General features: G+C 53.0%; 1 protein-coding gene across 1 annotated transcript; it reads right to left on the bottom strand.

Moving 5' to 3' along the window:
• Positions 1–2: 2 nt before the first annotated feature.
• On the bottom strand, positions 3–20,251 carry TRAM2 (translocation associated membrane protein 2). Its single transcript, XM_021549742.3, has 11 exons — positions 20,025–20,251; positions 12,729–12,792; positions 10,457–10,566; positions 10,133–10,249; positions 8,506–8,564; positions 7,873–7,957; positions 7,708–7,778; positions 6,471–6,575; positions 6,186–6,344; positions 5,035–5,207; positions 3–4,431 (listed from the first exon to the last, which is right to left on the bottom strand). Exons 1-11 carry the CDS (start codon positions 20,142–20,144, stop codon positions 4,358–4,360), a joined length of 1,137 nt encoding a protein of 378 aa, XP_021405417.2. The 5' UTR covers positions 20,145–20,251; the 3' UTR covers positions 3–4,357.
• Between the last annotated feature and the right edge of the window lie 1,204 nt (positions 20,252–21,455).

Below are 21,455 nucleotides of genomic sequence, written 5' to 3'. Positions count from 1 at the left end.
ACTGGAAGAATCTATGCCTTTTATTTATTTATTTCAGAAAAATACTTCTGCTGAGTTTATCACAAAAGTCATTGAAACAATGAACAACAACAACAAACAAAATCCGTACAAAAACTGAAGTGACAGGAAGAATGAAACAAACGGGATAAAATACCAGAAACTGTTAATTCCCCCCCCAACCCCCCTCCAAAATCAGGAAATTTGCACTAAAGCATAAATATGGAAGAACAAAACTTTTCCTCGAGTTCCTTTGCTGAAGTTTGATCAGTTGAGCTCAACATTTTCGAGGAAAAACTACACACCTCTGCCTGGCTTTTCCAACAGCCATTCTTCCCAGAAAACCCCCAAGGAGGTGGAACATACCTCACTGCTGGGCATAAAACCTACTAAACCAACCTTTCACCCCCATGAAGTTTCCTGGAAGGCTGTAAAACAAACCCCATCATCTCCACCCACTGCTGACACAGCCTGGGCTCCATCTACCAAAGGCAAGAGCCCGAGGCTGCTGTAAACCCCCAGGCACTGCAGCAAAGGCGGGATGGCTCCAAGCTCCCAGTCACTTGGAGGCAAGGAAGAGACATCCCAGAGTGACCATGCTTCCCTCCAACCAGGAAGCTTACCAAAAATACCTTTTAAAACATTGAGTTGAGAGTAAGGGGACCTACAGGGGAACTGGAACTTGGCTACTACTAACCCAAACATGATGAGTAACAAGAAAGAATCCTAATTAACAACAACAATCACATAAACGCAACCGTAATGCCCCATAATGTAAGAGTCACTCAAAAACTGTATGTGAAATGCTACATCTGTTTTTCCTCCACCCCTTTCTCTTCCCAAGTCCATTCTCCAGCTACCTAAGACAAGAAAAGAGAACTAGTGCTGGTATTTCACAGCTCTTCTAGGCTAGGACAGGAAAACACTACACTTCACCCCAAAAACCACAGGCTACTCAATTCCTGACCTCCTTAGGTTGGATAATGGACACAGACTACTAAAGCAGCCTCAAGCCCATGGGAAGGGTGCAAGGAATCATGTCCCACTGGAAATGTTGGATAATCTCCATCACCTTCTGCACCGTGGTGGACAAGAACTCCTGTTCAGGGTTGGATCTTGGTGTTGGTTTAAAGGTTGGACTTTGACGAGTTTGGAGGCATTTTCCAACCTCACTCAACAATTCCATGCTGTTTTCTGCAGATGACACAGATGGGGCATGAGAAGAGCATCTACTAAAGGGAAGTGAGCTCGTGGCATTTCATAGGTGGAGAGGCCAAGGACAGACTGACCACTAAGGGCTTGATATGAAAATGTTCCAAGAAAAAGTTCTTTGGGCTAAAAGGAAGGCTGGATCTGCTGAGAAATGACATGGACACAGGAGCAGTTACTGCAGGCTTGCAGCCCAGGGATTGTGCTTGCACTACTACACAGAGATAGGAGCAGCCCATGGCAGCCCCTCGGATGGAGAGGGGATTGCAAACCTCCAGGATGACAGTGGATATCGCCTCACAACAAAGGCTCAGCTCAAAGAAACCCAACCTGCCAGGTTGGGGTCCAAAAGAAGGATGGGGATTTCTGAGGACTACATATAAAGGAGGGCTAAAAAATAAAGCCCCATCATCTACAGGTTTAAAAAACCAAAATTATAAAAAGAACATATGGAAATGCTTCAAAAACAAATGTCCCTTTTCCTGGTAGCGCTATCAAAAAGGAAACAGAAAACACGTAAATGTAGCATATGTTGTACATACGTAATAACAAAGGAGGGTGTTCAGCTACTGCTACAGTGCACAGACAGGCTACAACATAAGGCACTTGGGATACAAAGCATCACCAGCTACCGTAGGAAGAGATAGGTTTGTGCAAGTGGAAAAGCTGCCTGAAGCCAAGCAGGCAGGAGGAGGAATCATTCAGCAGCCGTGTTTTTGGGGGTCACCTGCTAACAGAGTCAAGCAGCTCGGCTGCTGCAAGGCACCAGCACTGCGGAAAGGCCTGGCTGAGGCTCTGGGGAGGTGCCAGCCAGAAGTCCCTTTTGGAGGGCACTCGCAGTGGATGGCAGGGGATGGGAAGAGGCAGGAGAAATGAAAAACCTCTCCCACTAGACCTTTTCCATGTCCTCCCCCACATAAAGCTCCTTTCCCCCCGATCATGCTGCACCATGGGTCCTGTTGCTGCCTCTGAGCCAAAAAGTGTCTTATCCTCCCAGCACAGGCTACAAGGAGCAATGGCAAAGTACCACCAGGGGCTCTGCTCCAGCCTCCTTCCCCAGCTCCCCTGAAAACAGGGAAAGCCCTCTCCTGCCAATATCTCTCACTGAACATTAAAATGTGGTGAGAATTGAGGAACAGGTGGAATTTGACCAACTGTCCTCATGTCCCTGCATGTTTTCTCCCTCCAGTGCCTCCTCAACAAGGAGAGGGGAAAGAAAGGATAAAAAACACCCAGATAAACAGGGAAAACCCAACTCAGCACAAAGAGGGGCAGAAAATCAACTGTCAGCCATTCCTCAAAACATGACTGGTGCAAAGGACAACAGCAGCAGCCTCAAGCTGGAATTGCACTCAGAGAGAGCCAGAGTTCAGCTCCCCCCAAGGGTTGAGACAGGGGCACGCCAAGGATCAATCCTGGACTACACAGGAACAGCATCCCAGCTCTGTGTCCCCCTCCTCACCGAGCCAAGGGGACACACCACGAGTCCTCTGTTCCTGCTGTGGCGAAGCAGAACTGAAGCTAGGGCCAACTTCACTGCACAGGAGGCACCAACAGCAAAGCCAGCTCAGGTACTGCCCCAGAGGACAGTGTGGGGGACAGAGGTGCCACTACTCCTCACCTGCCAAACCTAGCCTGGCATGGCACCCCAAAAAGAAGCCCAGTGAGATGGCACTGACCCACAAAACCCCAAGCAGATGCTGCTCCCAGCAGAGTCAGCGAGGGATCAGGCTGGTGGGATCCGGCTTTCCACAAAACCTCTTGCCAGCACGTGGAGGTGGCAGCAGGCAGGAGCAAGAGGGGAAAGTGGTCTGCAGCAACAGATGGCCTCTGAGGTAGATTTGAGACAACTCCATCTGCTAACAGCGACATGTCACAAGCCAGGCTTTTCCTAAAATGCAAGCTGCTCCTTGCAGCCCCAGCCTCCTTCACCTTCCTTCCCTGTCATCTCATTCACAGCTCAGAAAGGGATGAAGGGGCTAGGATTTTTGGAAGAAACCCTGGGTTTGATAGCACCTTGAGTGGATACAAGCAGTGTATCCTTTGGAAACAAAGAGTGAAGCTGGTGGCTGCTGATGGCATGGCTGGACTGGCACGGAAGGGACGAGGAAGGCTGAGGTGACAGTACGAGGGGCACAGTCCACTGATGCAAAAACCCTTTGCAGCAACCCATTTGTCACCTGAATGTGGTCAAGAGCAACAAGAACACCAGGGCCACGAGGCACAGACAAGCTGGCAAAGGGCTGGGCTGACAAGAGCTAGGCCAGCACTCAAAACAGGGCAGGCCTCAAGGACTCATATGGAAATGAAGATGCTCTTGCCCCATAACAAAACATTGAGAGCTGCAGAGCCCTGGGCCCAGCTCCTGGGGATAGGAGGTCCAGAACAACCATGGGGCAGTCAAGAGAAATCCAGCTAGGGCAAGCAGAGGCTGGGAGGTGGACCTTCCATATGAAGAGGGAAGTTCTCTCCCTTCTCTGCTGCCCAGCTCCTGAAAATTCTCCAAAACAGGGTTCAGAAGACCTCAGTTAACCAGAGGTCCACCAGGAGACAAGACAGGGTTGAGCTTCCTCCATCAGACCCTGGTCTCTCTTAGCAGCATCAACAACCTCTTGGGTGCTGGCCAGTTGTGTCCCATCTCACCTGAGAGCACCCCTGAGCCTTAGATCTCACAGCCCCAGCACATTCCCCCAGGAATCTGATCCCATAACACACATTTGGTGCCTTCAAGCTGTCGTGACCCTGTCCCAGGGGTTCAGGGAAGCACCATGAAGAGAGGGGGAGGAACATGCTGTAGGAGAAAAAAGGATTGTTTGGAACCATTTATGATACACTTGTAACCATTAACCAAAATAACCAAACACTAAATTAGAAAAGGGAAAAAAAAAAATTGCACGCTGGTTTACGATCAGAGGAAGGCAAAACCAGGAGGGCTGGAGAAGGTTCCTATGAGGGGGATGGGAGAAGGGGAATGAGGCCTTTTTGGTTTTATTGCAAACGGTTCACGAGAGCAAGGAAGGAAGGGAGGAGAGCGAGAGACACCTTGGGAAGATGATTCCGAGCCTTTCAAGATGCCGCTCGTGAGGAGCAGGAGGAGGGGCTGCTCAGTCCTGGTATCTCGCCCTCCTCCCCAGGAGACAACCCTTGGCTTCTATGGAGACTTGAGCTTCTTGGTGCGAGGTGAGGTTCCGTTCTCTGCTTTCACCACTCCGTTTTCATGGTAACCTGGGGATAGCAACAAAGGGACACGGAGCTGGTGAGGGGTCTGGAGCGCAATCTGAGGGAGCTGGGGGTGTTTAACCTGGAGTAAAAGAAGTTTGGGAGGGACCTTCTTGCTTGCCACAACTCCATGACAGGAGGGTGCAGCCAGGTGGGGCTTTGCTCCCAGGGAACAAGGGACAGGAAAAGATGAAATAGCTTCAAGCTGCCACAAGGGAGGTTCAGGTTGGACATTAGAAGGAATTTTCTCACAGAAAGGGTGATTAAACATTGGAATGGGCTGCTCAGAGAGGTTTGGAGTCACCATCCCTGGAGGTGTCCAAGGAATGACTTAACATGGCACTCAGCACTCTAGTCTGGTTGACACTGTGGTGATTGGTCAAAGGTTGGACTCCATAATCTCAGAGGTCTTTTCCAACCTAAACCACTCTGTGATTCTATGGAGGAAGAAACTTTGTCCCTTGCACAAGCCAAACCCTTTATTCTCTCAGGACTGGCCCACAGACACGGGGAAACCCCCATGACATCAGGACACTGGTGGAGACGCCTGCTGGGGGATGCTGAACCCCAGGACTTGCACCTCCACAGTGCCACCCTCCCAGCACTCACCCGAGTCCCTCTTGAGCAGCTTGGTTTGCTGCTTGGTGCTGGCGGCGGCGGCGGCGGCTCGCTTCCGACTGCTCTGCTCGTTCCAGTACTCCCTCCAGCGCCGCAGCTGGAAGTGGATGAAGCGCCACATCACCGAGGCCTGGAAGAGGCACACCAACAGCAGCACACTCATTCTGCCAGGGGCGGAGAAGAGGCAGGCTGAGAACACAGCAGCGAGGCCACCCCCAGCCCGGCCTTCCCCCCACACTGGGGCTGGTGGCCGAGGTCCCCCCACGTGGCAGATGCCGTCCCTCCAGCCACCATCTCTCCTTTCCGCCACCCCTCAGCCCAGAGCAGCCACCTTCCTTTCCCTCCACGTCATAAAGATCTCAGGTTTTGATTCACTGATTCTTTCAACTTTAGGGCAGGAATTGATGAACAGGATCATCTCAACCAGCACTGCCCAAAATACAATGCAGTACAATCAAGATACAATGTCCCCGGATGATCTAAAAGGTGGAAGGGAGGTAAGAAAGACCCTCAAATCCTCAGGTGTGCCAGCAGTCCTTGGCTTCAAAAAGCTTGAGAATGACCATGCCTGGCAAATTCTGAACTGAACCCACAGCTGCTTCAAGGATGAGAAAGGCTCCCAGACTTGACAGACTGCAAGGCGTAAGGAGCCCATTCCACCCCCTACCTCTCACATCAAGGGGCAGCAAAACATGGCCAAGCAGAAGGGAAAATGCCTTTTCCTTGACCACATCCATGTAAATGCACTTACAGGTACAACAGGAAAAGCCTACCAGCATTTCTCCAAGATAAGCTTGCACTTTGTAACTTCACTTCATTAACACTTAATTTCCTGATTTTCCCCTTCATTTTGGCTCTGTGTAGCCTTTAAACCTCTCCTTGCTTCCTTCACACCCCCTTCAGTGCACTAACACCTTCCCTAAATGGAACCAGGATCAGCTTGTCACTGTCTGGATCCCATTTGGATGGAACCTGCAGCAACCTGGTCCAGTGATGGTCTCCATGTCCAAGGCAAGGGTTGGAAAGAGATGATCTTTAAGGTCCCTTCCAATCCAAACCATTCTGGCATTCCATGATTTCCAAACTCAGAAAAACCCATGCTGGAATAACACAGCCAAAGAAGACACAAGAGACATTCCTACCTGAAGAGAATATTGTTGAAGAGAAAGCTGAAGAAGTTCCCTCTCTCGGGGTCCAGGGCCTGGCTCTCCACGCGCGGCAGCCCGAAGCCGATGACCAGGATGTACAAGGTGAGGGTGAAGAGCCTGGTGACCACGAACACCACGGCCCACACGTTAAACCTGCAGGAGGGCAAGCACAGGTGTGGGCAGGAGCAGCCCCAGTGCTGACCCAGGAGGGGAGAGCAAGGTCCAGGCTCTCCTGGGCTCCACAGGAGGATGGGAGCCACAGGCAGCTCCCCTGCTTACAGCTTCTCGTTGTTCTCGTCCGTGAAGTAAACCAGTCGTGCCATGTGGAAGAAGAACTCAGCCAAGTACTGCAACAGCAAGAGGATCAGTCCCAAGCGGGTTAAGCTGGTAAGGAAAAGGAAAAAAAAGCATCACTGGGCTGGTCAACCTTCATCCTTCAAACCCAGCTGCAGCCTCAGCCTGTTCATGAGCTGCAGCGCCAGCCCAAAGCCAGATCTTTGTGCAGTAGAAGGGGTAGGACTGCAATAGGGGAAATCCCTGTCTATAACCCATCAGCACAGTCCAAAACACTACCAGAGCTGGGATATATCCAACACAAAACCCTATGGCTGGCAAGGCTGCTCTGCTTTTTATCAGAGAATGGTTTGGGTGGGAACGGACCTTAAAGATCACTCCAATCCCCTGCCCTGCACATCTTCCACTGTCCTAGGTTGCTCCAATCCAACCTTGCTCCAATCTTCCACTGGTTGCCCATCCAACCTTGACAGTAAAAGGTTTATAAAATCATGGGAATTCAGGGAGTTGAGCTTGGTAGGATCTGGGAAAACGCTACAGGTAGGCCCTGGGAAAATGTTAGACCTTGTTTTTGTTAGATCATGTGAAACTGCGCTGCACCTGTGTAATTATTATATGATAAATGATATGATTGTTAGATGTAATGTTTCCTCAGTAATTAGATATAATTATTGTTTGATTATAACAAGAATCATGAGAACTGTGTTCAGGGGGTTTGGGGGAAATCACAAGAAATCCATGCTTGGATGGGATCAATGTATACAATAGAACAATACAAGTTTAATAATTAATATGTAGTTATATAATGACAGAATATAAAACATGTTCAGCTCGAAATCATGTCGGGGTCAGATTTGGGTCTGAAACTCCTGAATTCCAGAGCTCTTCAACTAAAAGCACCTGCATATAATCACATGCCGTGATTATGTGTTCCTGAATGCTAACAACCTGGCCTTGAACACTTCCAGGGATGGGAAACCCTCTGAACAACCTGTGCCAAATGCCTCACCACCCTCACAGGCAAGAATTTCTTCTCAATATCCAAATCTCTTCTAGTTTAAAACCATCCCTCTTGTCCTATATACCTGCCTATGCAAAAACTCACTCTCCACTGAAACAACCTGATTTATTCCTTCTAAGCCTCTCACCCCACTGAGGATTGCCAGGTGACCCCAGGGCAGAGGCAGCTGCCCAGCCCCGTCCTGGTGTGGAGCTGACTCACTTGAGCAGGTAGGCGCCGGCGATGTGCAGCAGGTAGAGCGCGATGCAGCGCAGCTGCCGGGGGATCTCCTCCTGCCAGGGGCACAAAAGCCAAATCAACCTCTCAGCCCTCTCCACCCGCCCTCTCCCAGAGCTCCCTCTCCCAAAACCTCCCCCTGGCTCTCACCTTGCGGACTTTTTGGAAGTAGAGCTCAGGCAGGGCGTGCAGCCAGTACGCCAGCTGGCACAGGTAGAAAAACTTCACCTGGTACCTGAAATGCAGGGAGGAGCCACGTGAGCCAGCCCAGGCCATGGCAGGACCCCAAGAGCCCGAGTGCCAGGGCAGCATTGGGCAGTCCCTCCACTGTTTTGGAGCCATGGGATTTAGGAGAAATCATTTTGGGGCTGAAATTATTTGTTGAGCCAAGAGAGCCACACATGGAGTTTATTCAGATGCTTGTGCTGTGGTGTCTGTGCTCTCTGCAAACCTCACTTTTGTAAAAAACCAAGAGTGAAGGGTCATCCCCCACTATATTTGCGCCGTGAAAAATGAACAGCAAAGAGACTTTCCCAAGGTGCTGCAGGAAACAGTCAGGATGAGTAACCAAGCCCACAGGGCCTTCCTCATGAAACCCTCTGAACACCCCTCCCCTGGCTCACAAATGAGATATCCCCACTCCCCACGGTCTCACTGCAGCATCCTTGCTGCAGGGTGCATGCAGAGGGTGCTGTGCTGTCAGCACCCCACTCCCAGCAGGCAAAACCATGGAGAGGAAGGAAGTGGCCAGCCCCAGAACAAAATGCCCTCGCAAGTGCTTACGGCAGATAAACATGCGGGTAGTTTTCCCACAGACTCCGGGGGTTTGAAATGTATCCTTCCTGAAAAGGAGAAGAGAGGCAAGGCTTCAGCAAAACAAAACAGGTTATGAGAGGCTGGGCTGATGGTACAGTGAAACAAGGAACTGGGGATGACACCCGAGCCTCGTCACAGCCTGCAGGAGCAAACCATGTTCCATGTGAGGGCCAAGGCTGAGCTCTGCATCTGTGGATCTCTAGCACCCCTCTAAAATTTCACCAGGCCCCTTATTTGGGGGCTGAAGGCTACTAGCTTAGTTGCACAGAGGGTCCCAAATTCAGGAGAGCTTATTTGGGGTTTGGAATGCTCTGGAGGTGAAGCATGGCTCAGTAGCCATGTGCATGGTCCCAGAGGCTTCTTCCCTACTGGCATTTCCAATCCCAGCAGCACTTCAGCAACAAGAAGTGCTTCTGAATAGAAAGAGGAACAGAAAACACCAATAAAAAAAAACTGGATATGAATTGGGATAGTTTCATTTTCCACCTCTTGCCTTATAGGATGGGACTCCCTTCTCACTCCTGCCACATGGATGCTGCTCTAGGCTTTGCAAGGAGATGCTGGCAAGGGAAATTTGTCCTGCCCAGTCACCATCATCTATTCCCTGTCTGTCCCAAGATGTGTTTGTTCAGCTGGGGAAGGCCAGGGAAGCACAAGAGTGACCTGCTTTACACATGTTGGCTGTTTGGGGAGCATATCACAGCAATGTGGGGTGTACAGGAGGCTCCAGCCCCACAGCTGCTGACGGATGTGTCTGGCACTGGGCAAGGGGAGCCCAAAACCAGCAGCATCAACTGTTTTGCCAAAGTTTCCTTCCTCAGAGACCAATGAGGCAGAGGCAGTGCCAGCAGATCTCTAGAAATGCTGGCCTTGAAGGGAAAAGTAGTTCTCTAAAAAGGGTTGGCAGGACCCTCTGAGCAGTGCGGAGGGAATCTGTCCCCAAGGATCCATCCCCAGAGCCACTGCAGACCACAGCTGGACCCAAATGGCTGCAGGTAGCAAAGCATCATCACTTCATCCTGCCAAAACAGTCAGATCTCTCCCACACCACCTGCTCTTCCCTCCCCCTTCCTTCTCAAAATGACAGTTTTCCCTCTGAAATCTTTGGGTTGACACATCCTCAAGAAACAGCAAGGTTTCCCTGTTTTCAAAGATTCCCCCACCATCATCTTGCCAAGGAAGGAAGCACAAAGATGGATTCCAAAATTCTGCCCATTAGCCCCATGACCCCACAAAAGGTACCCAGAAACCTCAAGGCACTGAATGTACATAAGGAGGAAAATAAGCTGAGAAAGGCATCAAGTCCTGGAGCAGAGGATGGAGATGATGGGGCCAGGCAGGATTTCTGGGCCCCAGCTCCAAAAATATTTCACAGCCCATTTACCTGTGCTTTGTACAATACAGGAGAAGGATTTCCCAAAACTGCCCTCAGACAGTGGCTGGAAGGATTCACCACAGCTGAAAACGACACTGACTGAAATGTGCCTGCTTTGGCCCAGAAGCTGGCTGGGGTCTCTGCTGCCAGTGGGATTTTGTGCTCCAGAACCCACAGTTCCCCCTGGAAAGCCAAATGCCAGCCAGCCCCGTGCCTTACCGTCACCACGACGTACAAGCACCAGATGACAGAGGTGAGGTGGAAGGCAACCAGCTGCCCTGACTCATTGAACTTGCTGTGTTTGACCTTGGAGAGATGCAGACGCCTGTTGATTTTCTGGGAAGGAGCAGAGGGAGACACAAACAAGAAAACGTGAGCCACCATCAACTCTCTCTCCTCCTCCTCAATCCCTAGCAGCCTCCAGAGATGAAAGCTCACCCATCATCACCTCAGCCCCCAGACCACCCCCAGAACAGCATTTAACTGCAGAGCCCTCCGTGGAATTTGGTATTTTGAGGACACAAGACAGGGAATGGCGCTTACGTCCAGGGCGTATTCCTGCACCACTGCGTGGAGGATGATGGCGATGAAGATGTAGAAGAGGATGGTGACTAGATCCTTCAGCCCATAGTGATACTGGACCAGCTCCCCATCTGCAAAGACAAAAAAAAAGCATGGGTCAGACTCCCATAGCCCAAAGGATTTCCAGTTGAGGGCTTAGTGGGGAGCAGCTTGGATGGGGACACCAGAGAGGTCATGACTATGCCAGTGGTAGGGAAAAAGGGCTCTCTTCAGGGTTAGCTCATGGCAGACATGGGTGGTTTCCCCTCTTACAGGTACACACCTCAAGGGAGGGGACACTGAGGACACTAAAAGCTTCCCCTTGCCACTGGGGACAGCCTGGCTGTGGAGATGGGAATTTATCACCTGCAGGGATAAAAACACGGGAAGTTGAAGCAAGTGACAGGATCAGGGATTCCCCACTAGAAACATCAGCGCTTGGGATAGGATTTCAACTCCCTCAGTTATGATTTAACACTTCCTTAGGATCTCCCACTCCTCCCTGAAAACTGCTGGAGCAGGATTCAGCTGCCTAAATGCAGGTGCCTTCTGCTAGTCAGAGATCTGAGGCAGCAGCACAGGGCTGGTGGATGACAAATAGGACCCACAAATAGGGAGGCTGTGCTCTTCTGGAGCAACAGGAGACCCAGCAGCACTCAAAATACCCCAGACATCTGCATTTAGGTGACTATTTTCAGCCCTGAAGCTTATGGGAAGAAGTAGAGTTGGGAAGGCTGCAGGAAGTATCATCACACGAAGCTCAGCCCACTCCTGGCTGCTGCTCTCCTTCGCCCTGACCCAGTCTGTCCTCTCCTGACAGGAAGAAACTGCTCTGTCACCAGCCCTGCCTACCCTAAACAAAGCTTCATTCCAGATTTCTAAGATTTGAAGGGGATTTATGAACAAAACTGGCACGAGGATATGAAAACACCCTATCCTTAGGAGCTCCTGGTGCTGTGCAGACCCAGAGGTAAAAATGGTGCCTGTATCCCAGAGCAAGGTAAAAGACAGAATTGCATGGCCAAAGAAAATAACATCATGTACCTGTGCTCTGCCTTCTCTCTCCAGGGCACCTCAGAAGTTCTAGCAGAAGCTGTGGGGGATGTGGGAAAGCCTTGGAAAAATTTAGATTTCTCCCAAGAAGCTGCTGCACTAAGATCTTTCTCCCCACTAGCTTATGCCCTATATTGATATCCCAATACTTGGTCCTGGGGAGGTGTTTCTGTGCCCCCTGGGACATCTCATGTCAGGAAAGAATAAATCCCTTAAAAACCCAGCAGCAGAAGTTGTCTGGACTATGCCACAGGGGAGAAGGGACCACAATTGAATCTGGAAACTGGATGACTCCTTCAGCCATAACCAAAGCCTTTAAGGGCAGAGCTTTTATCTTCCGCATGTCTGCCTCACTGCAGCTCCCCTAATCCCAACACCCTGCTCTTTCTTTGCATGATTACTCAAACACTCCCAATTAACTGCAGTTTTCTGCCGCCAGGCCAGGCTTTGTGCCCCGGGCATTTGGCTCATCCCGAGCCCAGGCCTTTACCCAAAGCAGCTCCTGCTGTCTCCAGGCCAGTGCCCAGATCCCTGCCAGAGCCAGAGGGGCTCTGAGCCAGGAAGGCAGCAACCAGCAGCCATAATAGGAAAAACAGGGGCTGAGCCTCCTGGCTGGGAGCTGGGACACCTCCTCTGGTCCCTTTGGTTCCGAGCTGCACCAGCTCAGAGCCTCCTGGAATTTACTCCCTGTGAATCAGAACCTGCCTGGAGCATCTCTTCACCATCTCCACACCCTCTTCTCCAGGTGCCATCCCCAGAAATCAGCAGGACAGGGATGACATGCACAGGTCAAAGAGGTAAATCCCTCCTGCTCCTCAGGGGGACAAGAAGCTGCTCGAGGCAGGCAATCACACAGCTGGATCCTGCCTGACCAGGCTTGGAGCAGCAACCTCATCCTGCAGGGAGCACCGAGTGGTCTGGCCATGGCAGAAAGAAAAGAGGAAGCCCCCAAACTCCCTGGAAAGCACTTCTTCCCAACCTGGCAGCATGAGGGCTGACAGACACAACCAGAGTGCTCTGAGCCACTCAAACTTTGCTTCATATCTTATTTTTAACATCTCTGCCAGACTACATTTGCTGCCAGACAAGACCCTGAGCAGCTGATCAGTAGAGGGTGAGCCCAAGGTAGCTGGAATTGAGGATTTGGGGCAAACCAGACTCAACATTCCCTTGGGATTTGTGGAGCAGAGGCATCTCTCACCTGCTGTAGGCACACTAACATTATACTGAGGTAAGATGAACAGGAAGGCAGTCTTGGCTGTGACCTGTCAAAGACACAGAGGGAAGAAGAAGCAAATCAGTTGTTAAATCCATTCTTCTGGACCAGTTTTTTTTTCCTATCACAATGGGAAAGGCAAATCACCCAGGGAGATGTGCCAGCACCAGCTTCACTTGCAGAAACACAGAACCTCACACTGGTCACCCACAAGATCCCAGATGCATGGCTAAAAAGGGAAAAAAAAAGCCTGGGATGAGACATCAGGACATCCAAAACCCAGGGCTGTGTTGCTCACTTTTCATTTATTGAATCACAGAATCAGATCATGGAATATCCTAATTTGGAAGGGACTAAAAGGATCACTGAAATCCCACTCCTGTCCCTGCACAGGACACCCCAAGAATCCCATCCTGTGCCTAGAATGTTGTCAAAGCCCTTCTTGAACTCCGTCATGCTTGCGGCTGAGAGCATTCGCTGTGGAACCTGGTCAGCACAAAGCCACCCTCTGGGGAAAGAACTTTTTCCTAATGTTCAACCTAAATCTCTCCTGATGCAGCTCCAGCCATTCCCTCTGATCCTGTCATTGATCACCAGAGAGGTGGACATTGACTAAATTTTTATTTAAAGGAATGGTCCTCCACAGCAGCAAAGCAGGAGACTTTGTGGGGATGGGGCAGAGCATCCACCCCACAAGACACCCCAAAACTGCACCTCTGAGACCAAAGCACCCTCAAGCTGGGGCCACAGCAAAATCCAGTGCACAGACATCCAACACCAAACATGCCTTCATGACATCCAACACCACACTGCCAGTAGGTCACCAGAATTTCCCCTTCCAGTGGCATCCAACCAACCCTCCAACGCTTCAGAAGCATCCACCCTCAAATACAACCATTCCCAAAAAATCCTGTGCCCGTCAAACACCAACGGAGATCAGCTGCATTTCACACAGACATGGCTGCCACTGCTTCAGTGTGGCAGGATATTAAAATCCCTGCTGGAAATTGCTCCACAGCTTGTGGGGGAGAGCAGGGGACTTTGCTAAGAGTTCCCATCCTGCCACCACCAGCATTGAGCAACCGGTGCAGGCAGCCCCGGCTCAGGGACAGCAAACTCCATGGTGATGTTTGGGGATTTTATTGTTTTTTCCACTGAAAAAAAAAGAAAAAAAAAGGAAATCCCACATGTTCTGCTCTGTTTGTAGAGGAGTAGATGCAGAAGATGGAGACCATGGGCAGAGTTTGGGGTGGGAATGGAAAAAGTGCATCGCTTGGCCTCAAGCTGGCTGAGGGAGACACTTCTGGCTCCTACAGACCTTGCTGGCTGGGAAAACCAAGTTGCTTCATCCCAGAACTGTACAGCACATCCAGGACCTGGAGTTTACACCCAAGTCTTGCCACAGGCTGGCACAGGGCATGAAACAGAGGCACGGAGCCAGTGGTGGCTGTGGTGTGGCAGGGTGGCTGTGTCATGGATGTGCTAAAGGCAGCAGGCACTGATGGATTTAGAGCTCCCCGAGTACTTGGCTGACATCCATTGCTGTAAACAGCTGGGAACAAGACATCATCTCCAGGTGATGCCTCCTAACCTGCTGGAGAGGACACAGGCCAGAGCTGTGAGTCCAGGAAAATGGCCCCAGAGTATCTCCAAGGTGGGAAGCAATGCCTGGACAGAGCTCAGCCCCAGCACAGTTTCCCCAGATTCTCCTTATCTTCTGTCCCAGAGTGCCCGGTAGGAAGGTTTCTCCATCAAGCAATGCTTTGTCCCATCTCCCCATCTGTCTTTGCTTCCTCTGGGCTGGAGAGCCACCAGCAGCTTTGGAGCCACCCCAGCACCTCCCACCATTCCTTACAGAGGGGTAGCAGGTTGCTTCCTAAAGCCTCAGTGAAATATTTTAACAACCAAAGACAAATGTAAACTCCTAGATGCAGGTATCTGCACAGCAAAAAACAGGTTTCCTTGGCTTGGGAAACAGGGATGAGCACCAGGGATGGCAAAGCTCTTCAGAGCCTGCCTTGAGCATTTCACAGGCAGACAGGGAAAGCAGAAGTTTGGAGTGGGAAGAGCAATGTGAGGATTATTCAGAGGCACAAGACTTGCTGTCTGTTTGCTCTGAAACAAAATGCTGGTACAGGAAAGAAAAGTGCTGGGAATGGTTCTGCCCCGCAGGGCAGAGAGTAGAGGGACAGCTGCCACTAAACTGCTACTGGAAGGGGCGCAATTAATGGAATCACAGAATAATTTAGGCTAGAAAATTCCTCTAAGATCATGGAATCCAACTGTTCCCCCAGCACTGCCAAGCCCACCACAAAACCATGGCCACAGGTGCCACATCTGCACTATTTTTGAACAATTCTAGGGATGGTGATTCCATGACTTCCAGCCTGTTCCAATCCTTGACTGTCTTTTCAGCAAAGAAATTTTTCCTTGTATCCAACTTAATCCTTCCTGGCACAACTTTTTAGAGGGTGGGAGAGGGATTTGTCTCCAGGGGACACACAGAGCAGGGACCATGTAGCAAATGCTGTACATTTATTTCTCATCCACTCCCTGACCAGCATTAAGGGCACCTCTATGCAGAGGAGATGTTCCTTGTCCCAGCCTCATCCTGCCTTACATGAGGGATGTGGCACCTGGGGACATGGCTTAGGGATGGCCTTGGCAGTGCTGGGGGAATGGTTGGACTCGATGAGCTTAGAGGCTTTCCCTACATTAATGATTTTATGGTTCTGTATGCCTGAACCAGGTACATTTGGGAAGCAGCTGTCCTGGGAGCTCTACACCCTGAAGGAACCACATCCTCAGCAGTGAGTGGCTTTCTGCTGGTAAAAGCCACTAACTCCAGGACCAAAGTGCAGCTGGATGCTGAAGAGAGAAAACTCTGTGTGCCCACCAAGACCTGAGATGCCTGGATCAGCCAGGACAGGGATGAGGCTGTTTCTCATGGCCAGAAATCAAATCAGCACATCCACCTTGCAGCCCTGGGGGGAGAGCAATAGATAAAGCCAAGCAATCCCAGCACTACAACACATTTACTGTCTCCCACCAGGCATTTACTCCCTGATAATGCAGTGATTGGAAAAATCTACACACCACCTTAGCCTGAAGATTGCTGCCTAATACAGAGCAGCAAAGCTCTCCCCATCCTTTTTTGGATCCCAGAATTATTTGGGTTGATATGGACCCTAGAGATCATGTTCCAGCCCCCTGCAAAGGGAAGGAACCTTTCATAGACCAGGGTTCTCAGAGCCCCACCCAGCAATTTAGAAGATGCTGTTTTTACCCCTGCCATGAAATGCTGCATATCAAAATCCCAACTCCATTTGTTCAGATGTGCAAGTGGCTTTTACAAAGGTGCCTAAGCACACACATCCAGGCAATTTAGCATCTCTCCCAGAAATTACCCACTGTAACCTTCAAGTATTATTTTCAGGAATGAAGAATAATTTTTGAGCATTCTTCCCCAGCACACTATAAACTCCTGGAACAGCTTGCCCAGATTGGTTGTGGACTCCCCATACCTGGAAGTGTTCAAGACCAGGTTGGACAGGGCTCTGAGCAATCTGGTCTAGTGAAAGTTGTCCTGCCCAAGGCAGAGGGATGGGAAGAGATGAGTTTTAAGGTCCCTTCCAACTCAAACAATTCCAGGATTCTCTGAAACACGTTTCCCTTCTCCAAAGCCTCATCTCAGTGGGATTTGTCTTCACCACAGCCAGGAACCCCCACGCATGCCACCATCCCCATGGTCCTGCTTGAGTTAAAGCCACTCTGGAGGAAAGAAGCAGCTCCAAACCTCTGGCGGGGGAGGCTTGGGGAGTTTTCTGCAGTCTGAGCCGCGAAAATATTTCCAGGGCTTGAAAAACAACTCAAACTAATTACAGACAAAATGCTGTCCAAAGGCTTTTCTCACAACTTTGGGTTTCTTTTTTCCCCTGCTAGCCAGAGTTTATTGAAAGACAAATTTGCTGATCCACAGTATGGATTGACACAGGCCCTATATGTAAACTAAAGCCCAAACTTTGGACCAAAGCCTTTCAAAGTAAACATCAGGCTTTGACAAAAAGCCCTTCCCGAGGGCGGTGCAGCCCCTCTGCCCCCACAAACTCATCCTCCAGCATGACACTATTTCCACTGCCTCACCCTCACTCCTGTTTATTCCCTTTTTAAAAGTAAACCTAAATACTGCACTTTTTTACCTTTTTTCTGCTCTTCCCCAGCACGCAACCCTTACACCCCCCGCATGCCTCGGTTCCCACATCTGGCAAAGACCAGGGGAGGCAGGAATGTATTTTGTTTTCCTCATTAACAACAGAAAGGCCTTAATTTTTAGAGTACTACGGAGGGGACCGGGAAGGGGAAAGTATATTTAGCAGGAAGCCTGGAAATAGCAGCTCATTCGTCAGCCGCCTTCTCCTGACAGTGTCACAATTCTGAGTTTGGGAGCCCGTGACTCACATCCCACGATCTGCACAGGGGGAAAGCCCAGCAAGGACATGGAACCACTTCTAAAATAATGGTTTATAGCTTTATTTCATTGCCCCAGGCATAAGACTGAGCCTCAGTTTCCCCACATTAGAGATTACAATAGCAGCCCCCATCTAATACAGAAACTTCTCCAAAATCAGCAAAGTCTTCCCCAGACCTGACCAGACACCAGTCACAGAAGCCACCCTTGATGGGACACAGGTTAAACCCAGACTGGCCTTTGCTTCATTTTTCTGCAAAGCAGGGTGGAAAAAGATATGCAAAGTAATTTCTGCATGAGGATGGGAAGCACCTGTTTCACACTTCTATAAAGACTCACTAAAAATAGTTTTTTAAAAATAAAAAAGGGGAGGTTTTACTTTCTGGGCTCCAAAAGCCACATACAAGTGGCAAAATCCCTCTCTGGCACCAGGCAGCTGCACAACCAAGTGTGTTTTCACAGCCTGAAGGCTTAGGGCTAGCTGGGAAATAAAAACCCTTTGTAGTGCCCAGCTCTTTTTGGGGAAACTCCCTCCAAACCTGGGGCTTCCCTCCCTGAGCAATACCATGATCCCCAAAAATGCACACAACACTGGAATAATCAAATCACCTGGAACACCAGTGAGCAGCCTCATGCCACCAAATCCCATCATGACCACTACCTGCACCCTGCCACAGAGGAATTACCAGCTTGGTGAATCCATGTGGATGGGAAAGGTTGTGCACCCAAAAAGATGCTCAAGGTGTAGTTTGTGCTGTGCTTGAGCAGTAGGAGATGTGTGGCAGCCCCCCAGCATCATCCCGAGCAGGGTGCTGGAGCAAGGAAGCAGTCAGCTCCTGAGGGATGCCTGGGAAAAGGTTAAAAATCTTATTTGTGTCTTCCCAAAAAAACCTTCCCTGCAGGAAACAGCCTATTGTGAGCAGGATTCGGCCTTTTCCGCTGGGCCTGCACTTGGCTGTGGCCACTGGCACTGGGGAAGGTGGAAGCCTGGCTGCAGGGTGGGAAGCAGGGATGAGAGAAGGAGGGGAAGAGACAATGACAAGTCCTCCTCACCATGGCAAGGGATCAGAGCTGCCACCAAAACTCACCACGGAGGTGGCACAAACCGGCACAGAAGGTTTGGAGGGCTGGGCAAGAGCAGAGGCTGATTTCCCCTCCAGGGGAAAAGAAAGCAGAAGGAATACATGTAATAATAAAATAAAAGTAAACTGAAATACCCACAAGGACCAAGAGCTGTCCCAAACCCCTTACCAAGGGATGATGCTGCCAGCCACAGGGAGCACTGGCATGGCAAGCACTGTCTCCCTCAGGTCTGCTGGGAGAGTAGCAAACTGCTGCCTTCAGCATCCAAGGGAGATTTAATTAAAATACATTAAAAACCCCACAAACACCACAAACCCCTCCCTGCTGCCACTTCCATAGGGAGAGGTTAATCAATTTTCAGAACTGCCCTCACAGCACCATATCAACCAAAAGCACCACAGCAGCAAGCCCAGGTACCACCTCTCCAGGACAGGGCTCCCAGTATGCAACAAACCCATCTGCAGGGAGAAACCCTGAGACAGAGATGCAACTTCAGCGGCATTCTCTTTTCAAAGTACAAGTACGAAACTTGCAGCCCAACTTTGCAGCATTTGCATGTGGCTTTGGAATACAGCTGGCCCTCCTGGGTCGGTTTTGAAACTCCTAAATAAATATACATACATGCCACAAGGACGTTGAAAAGGGTTCGGGTGCTGTAAGAGACTCGTTCATTCAGCGAGTTCGCAGTAAAAAAAGAGGGGGATATTAAAGCCAGGGGGTGCCAGCGGGGAGGAATTGAGGAAATGGATTTCCTCCTCCTGCGATTTGCTACCGAAGGAGCCTTTCCTCCCTCGCCAGGCCCCCCGGCCACCCCTTTCCCATCCGGATTTGCTTTGAAACGTGGCACTGCCGAAGGGGAGGGTTCAGCGGGGGAGGCGGGGGGGTCCCGGCCGGCGGTGCCGCTGAGCAGGGCCCGGTGCTCGGCGCGGGATGCCCGGAGCCGAGCGGAGCCGCACGGCGAGCGGAGAGCCGGCGGAGAGGGACGGGGCCGGAGCAGCCGGAGAGACAGAGCGGCGATCCCGGCATGGCGGGGGTGGGACAGCGGCCCTGCGGGGGTCTGCGGCCACCCCGGCACGGGGAAGGAATCCCGTGGATGCCTTCCCACGGCCCGCAGCACAGCGGGATGGCCGGGAGAGGCCGGGCAGCCGCCGGTGCTCGTCCCACGGCGCGGGGTCAGCGGGCTGCGGAGAAAACACCTGGAAAAGGGCTGCTGTTGAAGAAAAAAAAAAAAAAAAAGCGGAAAAAAAAAAAAACTTCCCATTTCCAAGAGCTGGGAATATCAGACAAGGCTCGGCTTCTCGCTTGATGCGCCCCGCAGTGCTCGGGACATCCCGGCAGCTGCGGTGGGTTTGGGGCAGGGGTTTTGACACCCCCTGTGCTCCCCCTGCCCAGCCAGGGACCCCCGCGGAGCTGGAGCGGAGCAGAAGGATGTGCCACCCCTAAAGGCAGCAGCAGGCTGGGTCCCCGTGGGAATGTGGGGAACCGCTCCGGTGGTGGGTGAGCGATGGGGAATAAATGGGGCGGCACTCCGACCCCCGGACCGAGGGGCCCGCACCCCACAGCCCCCTCCCCGTACGGGATGGGGGCACCTGGCCCGGCTGGGGACCCTCCCGAGCTGGGACAGCCCCAGGGGGGGCACCCCATGCAGACCAAGGGGGGACACCTCTTCCACGGGGTGGGGACGCACGGACAGCCGGTCCCGGCGGGGGGCGATGGCGGGGGCGTCTCACCTCGAACATGAGGGCGATGAGGACGCTGAGCACCAGGCAGAAGCCGATGTCGGCGTGGTTGTGGATGAGGAACTCCTGGCTGAAGAGCGGGTGGCTCTTGGCCCGCCGGCGGAAGGCCATGGCCGGGCCGAGCCGAGCCCAAACTTCCCCGGGCCCGCGGAACTTCGCGGAGCGCCGCGATGGCCCCGCGCAGGCGCCGCCGCCTGAGCCCTCCCCGCGCCCGCCCGGCTCCGCTCGGCCCCGGCAGGACCCCGCCCCGGCCCGCGCCGGGACCGGCACCGGCACCGCCCCGGCCCGCGCCGGGAACGGGACTGGGACCGGCACCGCCCCGGCCCGCTCGGGGAACGGGACCGGCACCGCCCCGGCCCGCGCCGGGAACGGGACTGGCACCGGCACCGGCACCGCCCCGGCCCGCGCCGGGAACGGGACCGGCACCGCCCCGGCCCACGCCGGGACCGGCACCGGCACCGCCCCGGCCCGCTCGGGGAACGGGACCGGGACCGGCACCGCCCCGGCCCGCGCCGGGACCGGGACCGGCACCGGCACCGCCCCGGCCCGCGCCGGGAACGGGACTGGGACCGGCACCGCCCCGGCCCGCTCGGGGAACGGGACCGGCACTGCCCCGGCCCGCTCGGGGAACGGGACCGGACCGGGCACCGCCCCGGCCCGCTCGGGGAACGGGACCGGCACCGGCACCGCCCCGGCCCGCGCCGGGAACGGGACTGGCACCGGCACCGCCCCGGCCCGCTCGGGGAACGGGACCGGCACTGCCCCGGCCCGCTCGGGGAACGGGACTGGGACCGGCACCGCCCCGGCCCGCTCGGGGAACGGGACTGGGACCGGCACCGGCACTGCCCCGGCCCGCGCCGGGAACGGGACTGGCACCGGCACCGCCCCGGCCCGCTCGGGGAACGGGACCGGCACTGCCCCGGCCCGCGCCGGGAACGGGACTGGCACCGGCACCGCCCCGGCCCGCTCGGGGAACGGGACCGGCACCGGCACTGCCCCGGCCCGCTCCGGCAACATGACCAGACCGGGCACCGCTACCGGCCCGGCCTGCACCAGGAACAGGACCAGACCCAGAACCGCTCCGACCCGCACCGGGACCAGGGCCGGCATCGGCACCGACCAGCACCGGGGCCGGCATCAGGAACAGGCACCGCCCTGACCCTCATTGCACCGGGACCTGGCCACAGAACCGGACCCGCACCCAGCCACGGATCTGCACCCAAACTTGAGACCCAGCACCGGGGCCCGACCGGACCTGGGCACGGACACGGGCCTGGACCCAGCCCCAGTGCTGGACATGGCACCGGCACCGGCCCTGCCCAGGACCTAGACCCAGCCCTAGTGCTGGGCACGGCACTGGCACTGGCATCAGCACCGGCCCTGCCCGGGACCTGGACCCAGCACACAATGGAAGGCTCGGAT

This window comes from Lonchura striata, chromosome 3 (assembly GCF_050655825.1).
Source record: "Lonchura striata isolate lonStrDom1 chromosome 3, ASM5065582v1, whole genome shotgun sequence".
Classification (NCBI taxonomy): Eukaryota; Metazoa; Chordata; class Aves; order Passeriformes; family Estrildidae; genus Lonchura; species Lonchura striata.
This window is presented reverse-complemented; position numbering and strand designations above follow the sequence as displayed.

Coding starts and splice junctions, on each gene's coding strand:
- TRAM2 (XM_021549742.3), bottom strand. CDS start 20,144: ATGGCCTTCCGCCGGCGGGCCAAGAGCCACCCGCTCTTCAGCCAGGAG. Junction 12,793..20,024: donor TCATCGCCCTCATGTTCGAG/GTGAGACGCCCC, acceptor TGTCTTTGACAG/GTCACAGCCAAGACTGCCTT. Junction 8,565..10,132: donor GCTTGTACGTCGTGGTGACG/GTAAGGCACGGG, acceptor TCTCCTTTTCAG/GAAGGATACATTTCAAACCC.